The 13,855-nt window shown below is 38.3% G+C and overlaps 1 protein-coding gene across 3 annotated transcripts in view; it reads right to left on the reverse strand.

Moving 5' to 3' along the window:
• MAP7D2 (MAP7 domain containing 2) overlaps positions 1-13,855 on the reverse strand; it is an 81,409-nt gene that overhangs the window by 5,909 nt on the left and 61,645 nt on the right. For 2 of the 3 annotated variants that reach the window (XM_066545415.1, XM_066545417.1), the window contains 6 exons: positions 13,042-13,190; positions 11,839-11,966; positions 3,904-4,136; positions 3,392-3,518; positions 1,288-1,492; positions 1,070-1,171 (listed from right to left, as the gene is read on the reverse strand). In XM_066545415.1, coding sequence (XP_066401512.1) covers positions 1,070-1,171; positions 1,288-1,492; positions 3,392-3,518; positions 3,904-4,136; positions 11,839-11,966; positions 13,042-13,190 — 944 coding nt within the window. The remainder of the gene's footprint in view (positions 1-1,069; positions 1,172-1,287; positions 1,493-3,391; positions 3,519-3,903; positions 4,137-11,838; positions 11,967-13,041; positions 13,191-13,855) is intronic. The other variant, XM_066545416.1, reaches the window with a different exon arrangement.

Genomic DNA, 13,855 nt, shown 5'->3' on the forward strand with positions numbered 1-13,855 from the left:
CCTCTCTGCCTGTCTTGGAAAAGGGAGAACAAATGTGAAAAATAAAGAAAATTAAATAGAGAAAACATCTTGCAGCTGGCTTTAACCTATCAGATCTTAAAGAGCATGACTTTCTCAGCTGGTGCACTTTAGAAACAAGTATTTTAATACCAGGTGTTTGCAGCTATGAGTTATGCTCAGTTCTGGAACAAGACATTTGTTTAAAACCAACAGTAGTTTTTTAATCTAGTTGCTTTTCCAACTATTTCTTAACAGTGCCTTTAAAAATAGTTAGCCTTTTTGGAATAGAAGAACAAAATACCTGAAGTTATTCTTGCTAGAAATGTGTAAGGCATTATCCTAAAATACTTTTGTTTTCCTTCTTTCTTCATTAAAAAGGAAATGTTATTTGAGATGTAAAACACTTTGGTTTGATATTCTAATCTGCAACTGTAACATGCCTCCAGTTCAGTGGTGAACAGTTTAAAACATATTGGAATAACATGTATGGATAGATGACTGTTTGTAACCAGACAGGGGTTCTGCAGCTGTTCTCTTTCTGCCACACAGCTGTAAACAAAGCTAATTTATGCAGCTTCAGCCATTTCTGTGTGCAGCAGTGGCCAGACAATCCTGTTCCTCTGCATAATGCAACCAGAGACAGCCAGGTGGGGGAAAAGCTGTTTGTTAATCACAAACTTTCTCAATTAATGACACAGAGCTTTTGTTGAGCAAGTTTTAAACAAAGTCACTCATGTTTCTCAGTAGTTAGTGATGTCCTGGGTTGGACAGCAATTGACATTTGCCTTGGCATGCCATTCCTTGTTTGTCTCAGGCATTTAACTTTCAGGTAGAGGCTGGCTCTATGTTGCTCAGTGCCTAGGAGAAAGTCATCTGCCTCAGGCAATTCCACTTTGTTACAAATTTTTATGTCCATGTTCCCCTAACAGGCAAGTAACAAATACTACGTTTGCCATAACCATTCACCTCTAACCCCTCCAGATTATTGTTATTAGATACTACTAGGTGCTTCCTGGGTTATGTATTTAAACAAGAAATGAAATAATTATCCTGAGATGCAAATCCTCACCTTCTTCCGCTCCAGCCTTTCTTGCTCAATTTGCTGCATGATTTGTTCCCTTTCAAGACGGAGCTGTTCAGCTGCCTCACGGGCTTTGATTTCTGCTTCCCTCTAATTAAAATGCGTAAAATATGTTAGGGCCATTATTTATTTCAGGCAGACTACTAAATATTAAGAAGAACTTTTTTACATGTATAAAAATGGCACATTTCTGTTTGAGATCATACCTGTTTCTCAAGTTTGGCTTGGAGCTCTTTTTCTTGCTTTTCCTTTAGCATTTGTTCTTCCTCAGCTCTTCTCCTGGCTTCCTCTTCTGCCTTTTTTCTGGCTGCCTCTTCTTCACGTTTTCTTTCCTCCTCCTTCTTGCGAGCTGCTTCTTCCAGACGAAGTCTTTCTTCTTCTGCCTTTCTTTTCTGTTCTTCTCTTTCAAGCCTGCAAAAAATGTAACAGAAGGTTTAAAAGGCTTCATCTCGTTTAGCATGAATCCTTTTGAATGTACATCAGTAACTGGTAACACATGCATCAGCACATATTTTCATGAAAGATGCCAGCATACAGCAAAGACATTGAGCACATGCTCAGAATTCAGGTTGCTATCAAGGTTTTACTCCAATCTTACTTTAAATGCCTAAAGTATTTCATAGAAGTTATAATTTCCATTGAAAAAAAACCATGTGTGATCAAAGAAAACATTCCTGTTCTAATTTCAATTAGAGTGTCAGTAATAAAATCAAGTTTCAAGAACAAAGACAACCCTTCTTCCCCTATACTTGGTACCCAGAATGTTGGTATCTATAAACAAGCAAGTACTTTTATCCTTTGCTTCATCTGAAGATAAACAGATGGGATGAGTAGCAGCAAATTCCACAAAACACAGTGGAATACTGGAATGAGTCGGTCTAAATATCACCTGTGTTGTTCCCTGGCCCACTGAGGGACATCATGCTCCTTAAGGATTGTTTTGTAAGTGATCATTCTTATCATCCTATCAGGGCCAAAATGGCAGAAGCTGGTTCATTCCACTCCAACCCAAATCAAGGGTTTAGAGAAACTGAAAGAGTTAAAAGTTTAACTAAATTTAGTTAGGGGGATAGAAACAATTAAGAGTATAGCACAAAGAGTAGAAATAATAAGGGAGAGTTAATTATTAGGAGATAAAGTAGTTAAGGCTAGAGTATGCATCAGATATATCACCTGCCTATCTTTACTATGTTTAAAGAAGCAGAATGGGATGCAGATTTAATTGTGAAAAAGAAGAGGACTATAGCCTGCACCTGGGCCCCAAAACCTGAGCTATAGCCAAGGGGTCCAAAACCTGCCAACAAGGAAAAGTAAAAGGTCACTTCGACCTCAGAAGACCACGACCTATTTCAAAACCCACCGACCCATTTGAAGCAAAAGACTGCACAAGCATGAAGGAACCTTGGACTCAGTTATAAATACATTTTAATATGAAAGGCAGTGGGGAGGTTAGGTAATGGATATGTATTAGGCATTTTGGGAATTATATGAATATGTAAGACTTTTTAGATAAATAGAGAGCTGGAGCCTGTGATTATTTGGGAATCTCCCACATCTCTGGGAGATGACTCCCCATGTCTGGCACTGTCAATAAACATACCCATTTCTAACTTTAACTAGCTGGAGAGTTCTATTCCACGCTTCAATCCTGCCCACCGTGTCTGTAGTAAGAAAACCCAAAGCTGGCTTTTCTAGACAAGCAGAATGAGTGATTTACTATTAGAGTGTTGAAGGAAGTGCATGGTTTGCTGACACTTGCAGACAGCATCCCATGTGGAGAACCACCAAAAAGCCTGTTCCCAGAACAGAGCCACAACTTCACTGCTCAGACAGCAACCTTCATCCTGCCCACACTCAGCCCTCAATGCCTGCAGCAGAGTTGGGTAGGAAGAGGAGCTTCAGGTTAATTATGAATGATTCAAGCTGTGCCATTTAATGCATATCCCGCTGCTGCAAGACCATTTCTGCTACGTGATCTAGCTCATTTAAAGCCACCTAAAATATTTTTTTACAGTGTAAAATACTTCAGGCATGTCCATGCTGAAGTTACTGCACACTGCAGTCCACTTCAGCATGGACGTGCCTGAAGTATTTGGAAAAGTAATAATTTATTCAGGGTTCTTGAAGAGGCCAAATTATTATTTTTTAACTTCACTAATCATGGAGACTGTAAAAGACACTAGTGAAATGAGTCTGAAATTAACAAATACATATAAACTCCTGCTTGATTCCAAAACTACCACAGTTTCAAGCATCTTCAGTGATACAGATTAAATTACTAGCTTATAAGTTTCACAAAGCAACACAAACCTTTCTCGTTCTTCTCTTTCCTGTTTCTCCCTTTCCTCTTGTTCTTTTTGCAGGCGGGCCTGTCGTCTTTTCTCAGCTAGAATTTTTGCAGCTTCTTCTGCATCGCTTGTTCCTGCTGTGATCTTCCCTAGGAGAAGACAACCAAGGATGGAAAGTCAGGCAGGGAACAAAGAGAGTGCCTAGCAATTCCAGGTTCATACAGAGGCTGAAATGGGCCTGGTTCAGAGTGGTGAGACACCTTTTTAAAAGCATATTTCAGCATTTTCAGCAGAAAGAAGATGGAATAGATAAGGGCATCCCTGGATGTCAGCATTTTCACATCTTCATTAACAATTGGTACATTTGGCTTTTGGTACCTTAGTGAAAACTGTGTATTCACAGGTTCCAGTATGTATCTTTACATATTCTCATAAGCCTGTGACTGAGTAGCCTCATGAAAAGAACAGCTCATCATCATTTAAAACTCTCAGGGACCATCATATCTTGCACTAACCTCTTTCAGCAAGGCTCACCTTCACTGTTCTCAGCCTTTCCAGCAGAAGGCACGTGCTTCTCAGGAGCCACCTGGCCCACGTCATCAGTGCGTGCTCCTGGGGACTTCAGGTGACTGACATTTTCTTTCTCCTTGTCTGCTTTCTTTTTAGGTGTTTCCTGGCTGCTGTTGGAAGTGGCACGATGCTTCACAGGAGAAGCTGGATATTGTTTGGTGTTTTTAGGAGACTGAGGATAAGTCTTTGCAACTGTCCTGATGAGGGAAAACAAAAATCAAACAAGGCCAGATGTTACACAGCTTGGAACCAAACTCCATCTTCACATTTCTCATTCCTTCTTGTCTCTGGCTACAGAGGAGTATCAGCTGTTTTGCACAATACTGAAAAGAACCACCTGGATGCAATCAGAACTTAAAATGCATGAAACTGACACAAAAGTGCACATGATTACAGAAAATGCTCATTAAAATAAACCAGTAACACTGTCTAAGGTCTAGGCGAGAGATAGGAAATCGTGGACTACCTAAACCAATAATTTTAGTAATTGCCATTTCAAAAGAATTCTGTCAACTTTACTGTTTGTACAGTCCTTCTCACCATGTAAACCAAAGCTATGGCTGCTCTCTGTCTGTAGAAATCATAATGAGCTACAGTGTGCTGCTTTCATCTGAACACCACCTTGCCAACTATGGTCTTTTTCTAATCGTATCTGATTTTCCAAAAAAGCACCAAATACCAGTAATATACAAAGGTAAGGCTGGGTACTACTGAATGAGACAGAACTGATCAAACCATTATATTGTCAGCAAAACTGAGTTAGTGCTTTTTTTCAGCACCAACACAACAGAGTCCAGACTCCAAACTCAGCCCCTGCAGCTTTTCAGAGGCTGCACTTATCGTGATGGCGATGCACGGCAGCAATGCACCCCATTGCTTATCTGGCTGTTGCACACTTCAGGGGAAGTGATAACCTGAAGTCAGTTCTGGGAAAGTGGAAGGGTAAAGATACCTGATATTCACTGAAAATAGGTGCACATAGAGAGAAGAGATTACCAGGAAACATAAAACTACACACGAACGCCATTCATTATTTATGTAACACCAGTAAGTAGCACTTGTAACATTAAGAAAGACTGGGATGTGTGACTAAGTAGTATAAAAATAAAGAGATTACAATCTTAAAATAATGATTTATGTGAGTCTCATTAGAATAAATTATCTTACATTAAAGTGAACATTACACATGTATTTCTAACCATCTTCCTGGATATGCAATTATGATATAAATGTATTATCCCTTATCACTTTTTCATCTACACTATATAGAGTTTCATATACCATAATATGCTTTCTGAACTATACACTCATTCTGGCAGGCCACAAGCATGAAACACATGAACAGCAGCTGAAAATCAATGGACTGGAGTGGCAAGTTTTGTATAGATCTAACTAGTATTGTGTGGTCAGAGAGTATTATAACTAGAACAGCATTTGCATTACAGAGCACACAATAAAAACAAGACATCTTTCAACTCCTCCCCAAACTCATGAATTCTATAGAAAAAAGGGTTCTTTTCTACCATATTAGACTGCTTTTGAAAGAGGTTGAGACATTAGACTACAAGGAGCTCACTCAGAGGTGCCTGGTTTGTGGGCAGGAAAACACTGCAGAGTATTGCACCATCCCTACTTTCTTAATCCCACTGAAGAGCCACCACAGAGTCCAAAAGCCCTCAGGAGTCCAAAAGCTGCAGGAACAGTAGCACCCAACTAAATTTGAAGTTCAACTCAGGCCCCCCCTGCCTGCAGGCCCAGGAGCTCCCTGTCAGCTCAGTCCTTGGCTGAGCTCAGCTGTAGCTAAGCCTGTTCTTCTTGGCTTCCTAACCTGCTGATCCTGACATGATGTCCTGGCTTGTCCTTGGACTTGCCTCAGTAAGGCCTTTGTTGGCTGTCACTGGGCTCTTGGTTGACCCTGGTCACTTCTTTTGCCTGCCATGGCATAGGGTGCTGTGGGCAAGGTCCCTGTCCTTGTCTGTCCTGCTGCCACCCATGACTCCTGCTGTTCCATGACAGAAGCAGGCTTTGGAAGATGTAAACAGGCAAGCCTGATTCCACTTCTTGAAAAAAACAGCAATGGGAGAAGCCAATGAGTTTGGTTGTGTTGACCCAATCTGGTTTTAGCATTGTCTTTAGATTCCTCTTTACGTTATAGATGCATTTCCAGGTCCTTCTAACAGCAAAGGCAGATTTCAAGGCCCCACCTACAAGTGTGTATCTCACATGTGCCTCATCACTGCAGTCATTTCCAACTGCATTTCATAAAAATATAATTGGTCAATAGAAAACATTTTTCTCATGTTTTCTGCAGCACAGAGGGTGCTTCTTGCTAATTAGACACTTCTTCAAAGCAGAGTCCCTTTTTGCTGTCTTTGGTTCACATTTCCAACTTTACCGCACGTTCCTTGCAATGCTTTTGATTTGACTGTTGTGACAGAAGGAGCAAAACAGGCTAATAACTAAGGCTGAGTCATTCTCAGTGTTAGCACAGAAGTAATTGTTCTCTAATAAAGACATGACAATCAAAGAGGTTGGTAGGAAGGAGTCTAGTCATGAGAGCCACATATCTTGCACTGCATAGGCATTAGAGCAGACTGGTTGTACAACTCAGCTGGTGGATTAGAAACATGTGCTGAATGTATTATTTAGCTACTGCATCTTTGAACTTTTAGACCTACAGTATTTTTTTTAGTCAAAGTGCTACAGGCTCTTAGACCAGAACAACAAGAAAATAGTAGAGCTTCATATAAAGTAGCTAAAAGTGAGAAAAACAGAAGACTGATTACTGCAAGGATGAGAATAATGCAGTGTGTGAAGTACAAAGCTGAGAAAGTCCATCAGGAATAAGAATATTTTTCAGAATTTTTACATAATTTACTGGATGTCAGTAGAAAGTATTAAATTAACATTGTATTTTAATTGTATTTAAAACATACTCTCAAGTTAGCATCTTTAACATTCCTTGACACAGGCAGAATTGTTACTGGAAAAAACATTCCTTCTAAATAGCATTTGAGTTATGCTATTTTACCCCAAAAATAGCCAAACTTGATTGAAACGGCAGAAAAATGGAATTATTAAGAAAAAAAATTTAGAGTCACTTGTATAGGAGTCTGTTTAGGTTGAAACCATGGTAAGAAAGTGGGAAACACAGAATTAGGCTTGATAAGGATTAGAGAATTAAGATGACAAATCACTGAAGTCCAAGAAGTGGTAGCATGTCAGTTGTCCAACACGTCACTCATTCTCAGTAACTGGATTTTTCAGGGGAATACAGAAGCACCTTCCTCTCTCCAAGAAGACATTAGTTTTCTCACCTAACTGCTCTGAGCTGATATCAGGGCAGCAGCACAAAAGAAGCTGTCCCCTGTATGCTCTGCTAGAATATCTATCACGTGTGAGGATCCACTGATTCTTAATTACCATGGCTCCTATTTAATTACAAAAGAGATAGTCCATTGTGCAGAACAATGTCTCAGGAAGAGCATATGAGGGGTTCTGAGCTTACTTTTGCAAAGCACAGAAAATAAAGCACACGTAGCACACAAATCAGAGGTCACAACCAGCTGTGGCCATAAAGAGCAGGGCAGAGAACAGCAAGCTCTCCTGAAAAGCCAGCTGTGTGGCAGGTCACTGGTTACTGCTGCTCATGAGGCTGACTGGAAATCAGAAATCTTCAGCAATGCCAGAGCTGCATTATTTTTCTCCTTTCTCCCCATTAAATCAACAAAAACTCTGCTGAAACCACACCACAGACCTGCATGTTCTCAAGCCTACTTTCTGACATTGCTCTGATCACAAGCTATTTCTGGGTTCTGATATTTTTGCTCTATCTGTGACACTTTCTCAAAAGCAGTTTTCTTTCACTCTTAGTTTTGATCTTTTGTAACCAAAGACAGATTAATTTCTCTTCTACATTTCTTGAAAGAGAGAAAACTCAGCATAGGTCTGTAGAATAGTTTTTTGAATAGCTGCATTATTACAGATGTTTCAAAAGGTGAACTGGCCTGTTATCTAGCTAACTGCTGAAAAATCCCTCAAAATACTCTTGAACAAACATTCTACCCATTGTTTTTATCTTTCCAAGTCAACACAAAAACGAAGAGTAGCAAATGCAGCACATATAAAATAAAAACAGGTCACTGCAGAACATAGAAGCTACTTCTGTGGGGAATTCACCACATGCAGAAACCTTTCCAATAACTTATTTTTAAACATTTTACAAGTTTGAGAGGCACTTTTTTTTTGTACTATACTATGTTCATATTCCATTAGTATTCTGCAATTTGACTGAGCATGCACATTTGTGACATCAAAAATGTTTCCCCCAGGCTTCAGGGAGCTGTCACCCAACAAAAACACCAGGTAAGGGGTTTAATTAGAAACCACGAGCAAAGGACAATGACCTTTGCCTGGATCTGGAAAGGAAACATGAACCACCACCCATCAGCAGCCCCACTCATCAGTCACCTTTCCCTTCCCCCTTTCTCCTTTTCTCATGAGGTTATGCTTTGGCAAAAGAAGGTGACACAGAGGCTTGTCAGAGCTTTTGATTTTATTCACTGGCTTACACTATGGCTCATCTGAAGACACTTAAAACTAAATCCTACTTCCTTGATTCAGTCAGGTGCCATTGATTTATTTAGGAACTATTTACCCAAAGACATGTGAAGGACACAGGCTTTATTGCCTTCCTGATCTATAAGAAAGCACACTTATCTATTCTCTGAGGGATACTCCAAGAATAAACTGATTAATGTACAGATCTTCAAAGATAAAGCACAAAACAAAAAATTACCCAAACCCCTCATCCTGTTATTATTGATCCTGTGAGAGATCTGAAGAAAATGAGAACTTTGTGCCATCAATATCCAATAGCAATTGAAAAAAATTAAAGACAATTTCTCAATTGTTCAAACAACCTAATCCATTAACTTTCATCTTATCCACATTAAAATTCAAAATAATAGTTTTGGATTTCTTTCTGTGACATTTCTTGACATATTTACTTTTCCAAACAACATCGTGTTTTGATTCCTTCCCCGCTTATAATTGTTGTTCAGCATATTTTGATTTTTTCCCCTTTTCTCCTTTTTATATCTGTATCTGTTCACTTGTCTCAGATGTTATGTTTTTGGGCTGACCTTTTTTGCTTTCTCAGTAAAATTTGCCCATCCAAAACATTAGGATTTTATTTATGTAATTACTGCAACTCTCTTCTTCCATTAATCACTGGGTCTCTTTAGGCTGAGGTTTTACTGTCTTGTTTGATCCTGTTTCAGTTACTTTATCATGATTAAAAGAGCTTTTTATTTAATAAATAATGAAATAACATATTTAGAAGACAAGTTACTGCCACTCAGATACCAAGATGACAACTGTGAAAAACTGGTAAGTAGAACAATGCCAAGATTCAACAATTCAAGAAAACTTGAATGCCAAGTCACAGATTCTTAAGAAAAGAAATGCATACAGCTAATTCTCATGTAAATCACTGGCCATACTTGATTCTTTCCTCAACAGCTTTAGAGGTTTAAGGTGCTATGCTGGATTACTAACTACTAATGCTGTACAACATGTATTCTTATTTCTTCCAGGGTATTTTTTCAGTCATACAGAGTGCTAGAAGGAGAAAGATTAAACATGTAAAAGATTGTTAGGTTTGCAAGGAGAATGAGTATTTGTATACATATTTAGTCAGACTAAAATTATACTTGAATGTCAGATAATGATCTTGCTGATCAGTGGATTTAAATACAGGCAGTAAGGCTTTTGGAACCTTCCTTTAGATTGTATAATCTTCTCTCCTCAATGAAAATTAACAGTGGAATTTGAGTTGTATGAAAAAATACATGTATTATCACTATTATCATCTATATATAATTATACAATATGGCCATTAGGGCACTTCTTTATTTTAGAATTATGAGGGGAAGTTTTAAAAGTGCTGAAGCAGAACTCTATTTCTGCAATCAGTAATAAACATGGATTTAAACTCTATTTACTGTATCTCTCATAAGGTCAAGAAGGGTGTTTTAATTGGGCCATGTTAAGATTAAATGCTTGGTAATACATTCCTAGACATGGTCAGAATCAGATTCCCTTGAGAAAGAGAAGGAGGGGGAAAAAAAGGGATCACTACTGTGGCTCACAGTCACAGAGAAACACACCAGTAGGCTTCTTAGTTCCTCCATGCAGCATCTGTTTCTTCTTCTTCTAAAAACAGTATTCCTTATAGGCATGAAAACATTTTACTGTACAAAGGTCACTGTAATTTGCACCTCTGGGAAAAAAAATCTCAATAATTTCCTAATCTTTTATGGAAATTAGTTCTTCAAATTAAGACTGGGCATACCTTTTTCATGAAGCACTAAAGAGCTGTCTCCCAAGAACTTTTTCTTTTAACCACTGGACATTTTTCTGATGATCTACACTAACTTTTGCCTGCCCAGCAAGCAGCACTTGACTCCAAGCTAATTAATTTCCTGCCAATCATTTTGTTTAACTAAATGTGTCTCTTGGTGGGTCTATTTTTTTTTCTCTTATACTTTACTCTTATACTGAACAAACTGAAAAATGCATTCTGAGCAGGGAGTATCAGTACTTGCCAGAATAATATACAGTCTTACAGCTCAAACTTTTTTTTTACTTTACATTGCAGAGTGCCACTAGACAATGCTCTGCTCAAAACTGTAAGAAGAAAGCTGACTGTCATTACCATTGCATTTCATTAAATTTGTCATAAAATGGATGTAGTTCATACCACAGAATCTGATGACATTACATATATAATATTGGAAGTCTGAGAATTTGTAGCTTTATAAAAAAAACCAAGAAAAGCAGCGTCCCAGTTACATGCAAGGGGATGTCTAAACCAGAAAGAATGCTGAGAGTCAGATGGTTTCCTTATGTTGTCTAACATCAGATTCACACACAAAATCATCCCCCACTAAAGGGCTATGCCCTCAGAGCTGAAAGAGAAAAGGAACACCAGCTGGTTTTTCGGGCAGAAGAAATTTGTCAGAAAGGGGATCATCAAGCCTGGTTCAAAATATGGCCAGCTTCATATTAAAAAAGATAAAAAAGACAATTTTCAAGACAGAAGCGGCACCCACAAACAAGGTCTAAGGGAAAAAGTCCAAAGCAATCAACCAGCCAAATAAATTAGACAAGTATTGTAGACCAGGACTACTTTAGCATGCTCCTACATTAGAGCCAGACTTAATATTCTGTTCTAAGAAACCCATTTGCTTAGACTTGAGTTTCAAGCTGTGGTACACATAAAACTGTTTTCAGCAAAGGACAATCAAGAAAAGCAAGACAGTTGTCAGTAAGCCCAGATATGCTATAGAACCACAGCTCTGCATTAAAAAAAAAGGAGCAAAAGGCGCAACAAACACAAAACCACAGAGGTCTGCAAATGAGCAAAGGTTAAAGCCAATGGTTTAGATGACACATAGTTAAGTGTATTTACGGCACCAGATGGTCATGCCAACAATAGGAAATGCATATATTAAATGTGGAATTTCTAGTTAGCATTCATGATGAGTGCATTTCCTCACATTAGGCAGTTTCTTTAAAATCAAACAACAAAAAAAAGCATATTTAAAAATAAATGTGAAGGAAAGTTTCATATGAATAATGAAATGCACTGTAATCTCTGAGAAAGAAGACTGAGGAAAGGTAGAGAGAACTGTCTCTAGTGGGTACTACCACAATATTACAGATATCAGATTTGTCATCTACACCTCTCCTCTCACCTATCTGTATATGTGTGTATGTATTAGTAAAATTAACTGCATTTTATACAACATTTCAAAGGAAGTTCCTCAAGAATCTGTGCCTTATTTACAGGTAATGAGAAATTCACAGGATATTTTTCCACTAAGAAAAGCATACTTAGGTGTTGCAGGTGATGCAGATCTTCTGGACATAGCAGCAGGAGAATCAGACCTTCTCAGAGGAGATCCCATACCAGATGAGGAACCAGGTGTTGCAGGTCGCTTCTCCTTCTTTATCTTCTCAGTCTAGAAGCAAAGTTCATTTTCATTCCCATAATTAGGATCAATAAATCAAAAATGTATTTGATTGTTTTATTAGCAAGCTGGCATATAAAGAGATTTGTGTGGCACACTTGTAAAAGCTTTTTAAACAGGCAGCTCACAAGTGAGGTGCTATTAATAGTTTTTTATTTTACATAGACATAGCACACACCTACCCCTGTCTTGCAGGGTAGAGCATGCAAATTTCAGATAAGTAATACACATCACAGCCTCTGCAAGAGTTCTTGGATGGGGTGGTGGCACTGGGTGAAATCTTCAAAATCATCCATATGCCCCTGCTTAGACATGATCAGCAGTGCAAACAAGCATCTCACAGAAATGTTGCTGCATGTAACACTGAATCACACCTAAGAATGACACTACACAAATCTTTATTGCCAGCTTTGATTCTTTCACTTGCAGCTAATTTAGATGGCATGAATCCCTCTAACATAAAGTATTACAAGATACAGGACCTTACATGAATATTATAGCCCTAACACAGGTTTTTTTTAAAGCATGCCTTAAGCTGTGCAGACTCAGTGAAGATGAGTGACTTGCCTTTTCTTTTCTGGAAACAACGGTGGATCGATAATGCATCTTTTAAGCAAACAGTATTAAAAATGTCCACATAAAGAGTTAAATTGGTGTAAAAGAGAGGCATTATCAATACACTTGGGGAATTTCTGAAATATATGAAGCTTGCTCATCAACCAGCAAGCCTGGATAATCATACTCAGGAGGGAATTATATTTGTCATCCCCATTCCCAGAAGTTATAAACAAGTCCAAAAACATACACTTCAGTGCCTCAGTTCTCTGAAAATAGGGGTGTTGGTGTTCCAACACCAGCACTCAGCACTGATTCCCAGGAGGAAGAAGATATTAAAATGCACCTTAACAGGAGCACAAAGACAACAGGTGTTGGCACAGCTCACTTTTCTACTGCTCTTTCCTATAGCAGGGGAAGCACTTCATTTGTATTCATGTAAAGGGAAAGATAACAAGCAGAAGCTGCATCAGTTTACCCAGCAGTGAAATCAAAACCATTAAAAACTCACCTGAGTAACTTCAGCTGCAGGTGCCCCTTTCATGGCATTGGCAGTGGAGGGTGAAGTTGCCTTCTTCCTGTCGGTGCTTCGGGTGGGGGAAGGCTTGTAGGGAGATTTAAGAGGACTAGCTGGTGCTACACGAGGACAGATATGGAATACTAAAGAGTTATAGTACAATAGCAAGAGCAAAAAGGAGCATGGATAGAGGAAGTAAAGGAGGGGAGAAAACAGCATACTTTTAAGTTATAATGTTCAAAGGTAGTTTTAAAGTGGTTTTCAGTGTTTTAAAATATCACATATAATGCAGTCAACATGATCCCATGTTTATTAAAAATGTCTTGACTAAAACATTTTATAGGAAAAAATCTCTAAAATATAATACTCTTTTCCTCATATACCTTTTGAATCACCAACTGACTAATACTGTGACTCTTTTTTCTTCTAAGAAGTCCAGCCTCCTTTGCATATGATAAAAAGAGTAAGCAGATAATGCTAACTGGATGACTTTTGAATGCATACTGCAAAATAGGAAAGGTGACAAAAGCATGGGGAGTTTTGTCTTTTTTAAAACCCTAAACATGCAAAGGCTCCTAAATATGTTAATTACTTTCCAAATAATATTTAATTAAAAAATTAACAAAAAAGCCCCCAAACCTAAACTAAATGCTGCTGTAGGTATTTCAGTTATTGCTATTTGAGGGAGACATCAATTTGAGTGTGACACATGCATTACAGCTTATAGGGCAACTTTTTTTATTTGCAATATGAACAGGAATTTTTTAATGGGATATTTTACTCCTGAATATTTTGTTCATATTGCCTT

The sequence above is a fragment of the Molothrus aeneus genome, chromosome 2 (genome assembly GCF_037042795.1).
Source record: "Molothrus aeneus isolate 106 chromosome 2, BPBGC_Maene_1.0, whole genome shotgun sequence".
NCBI classification, from domain to species: domain Eukaryota; kingdom Metazoa; phylum Chordata; class Aves; order Passeriformes; family Icteridae; genus Molothrus; species Molothrus aeneus.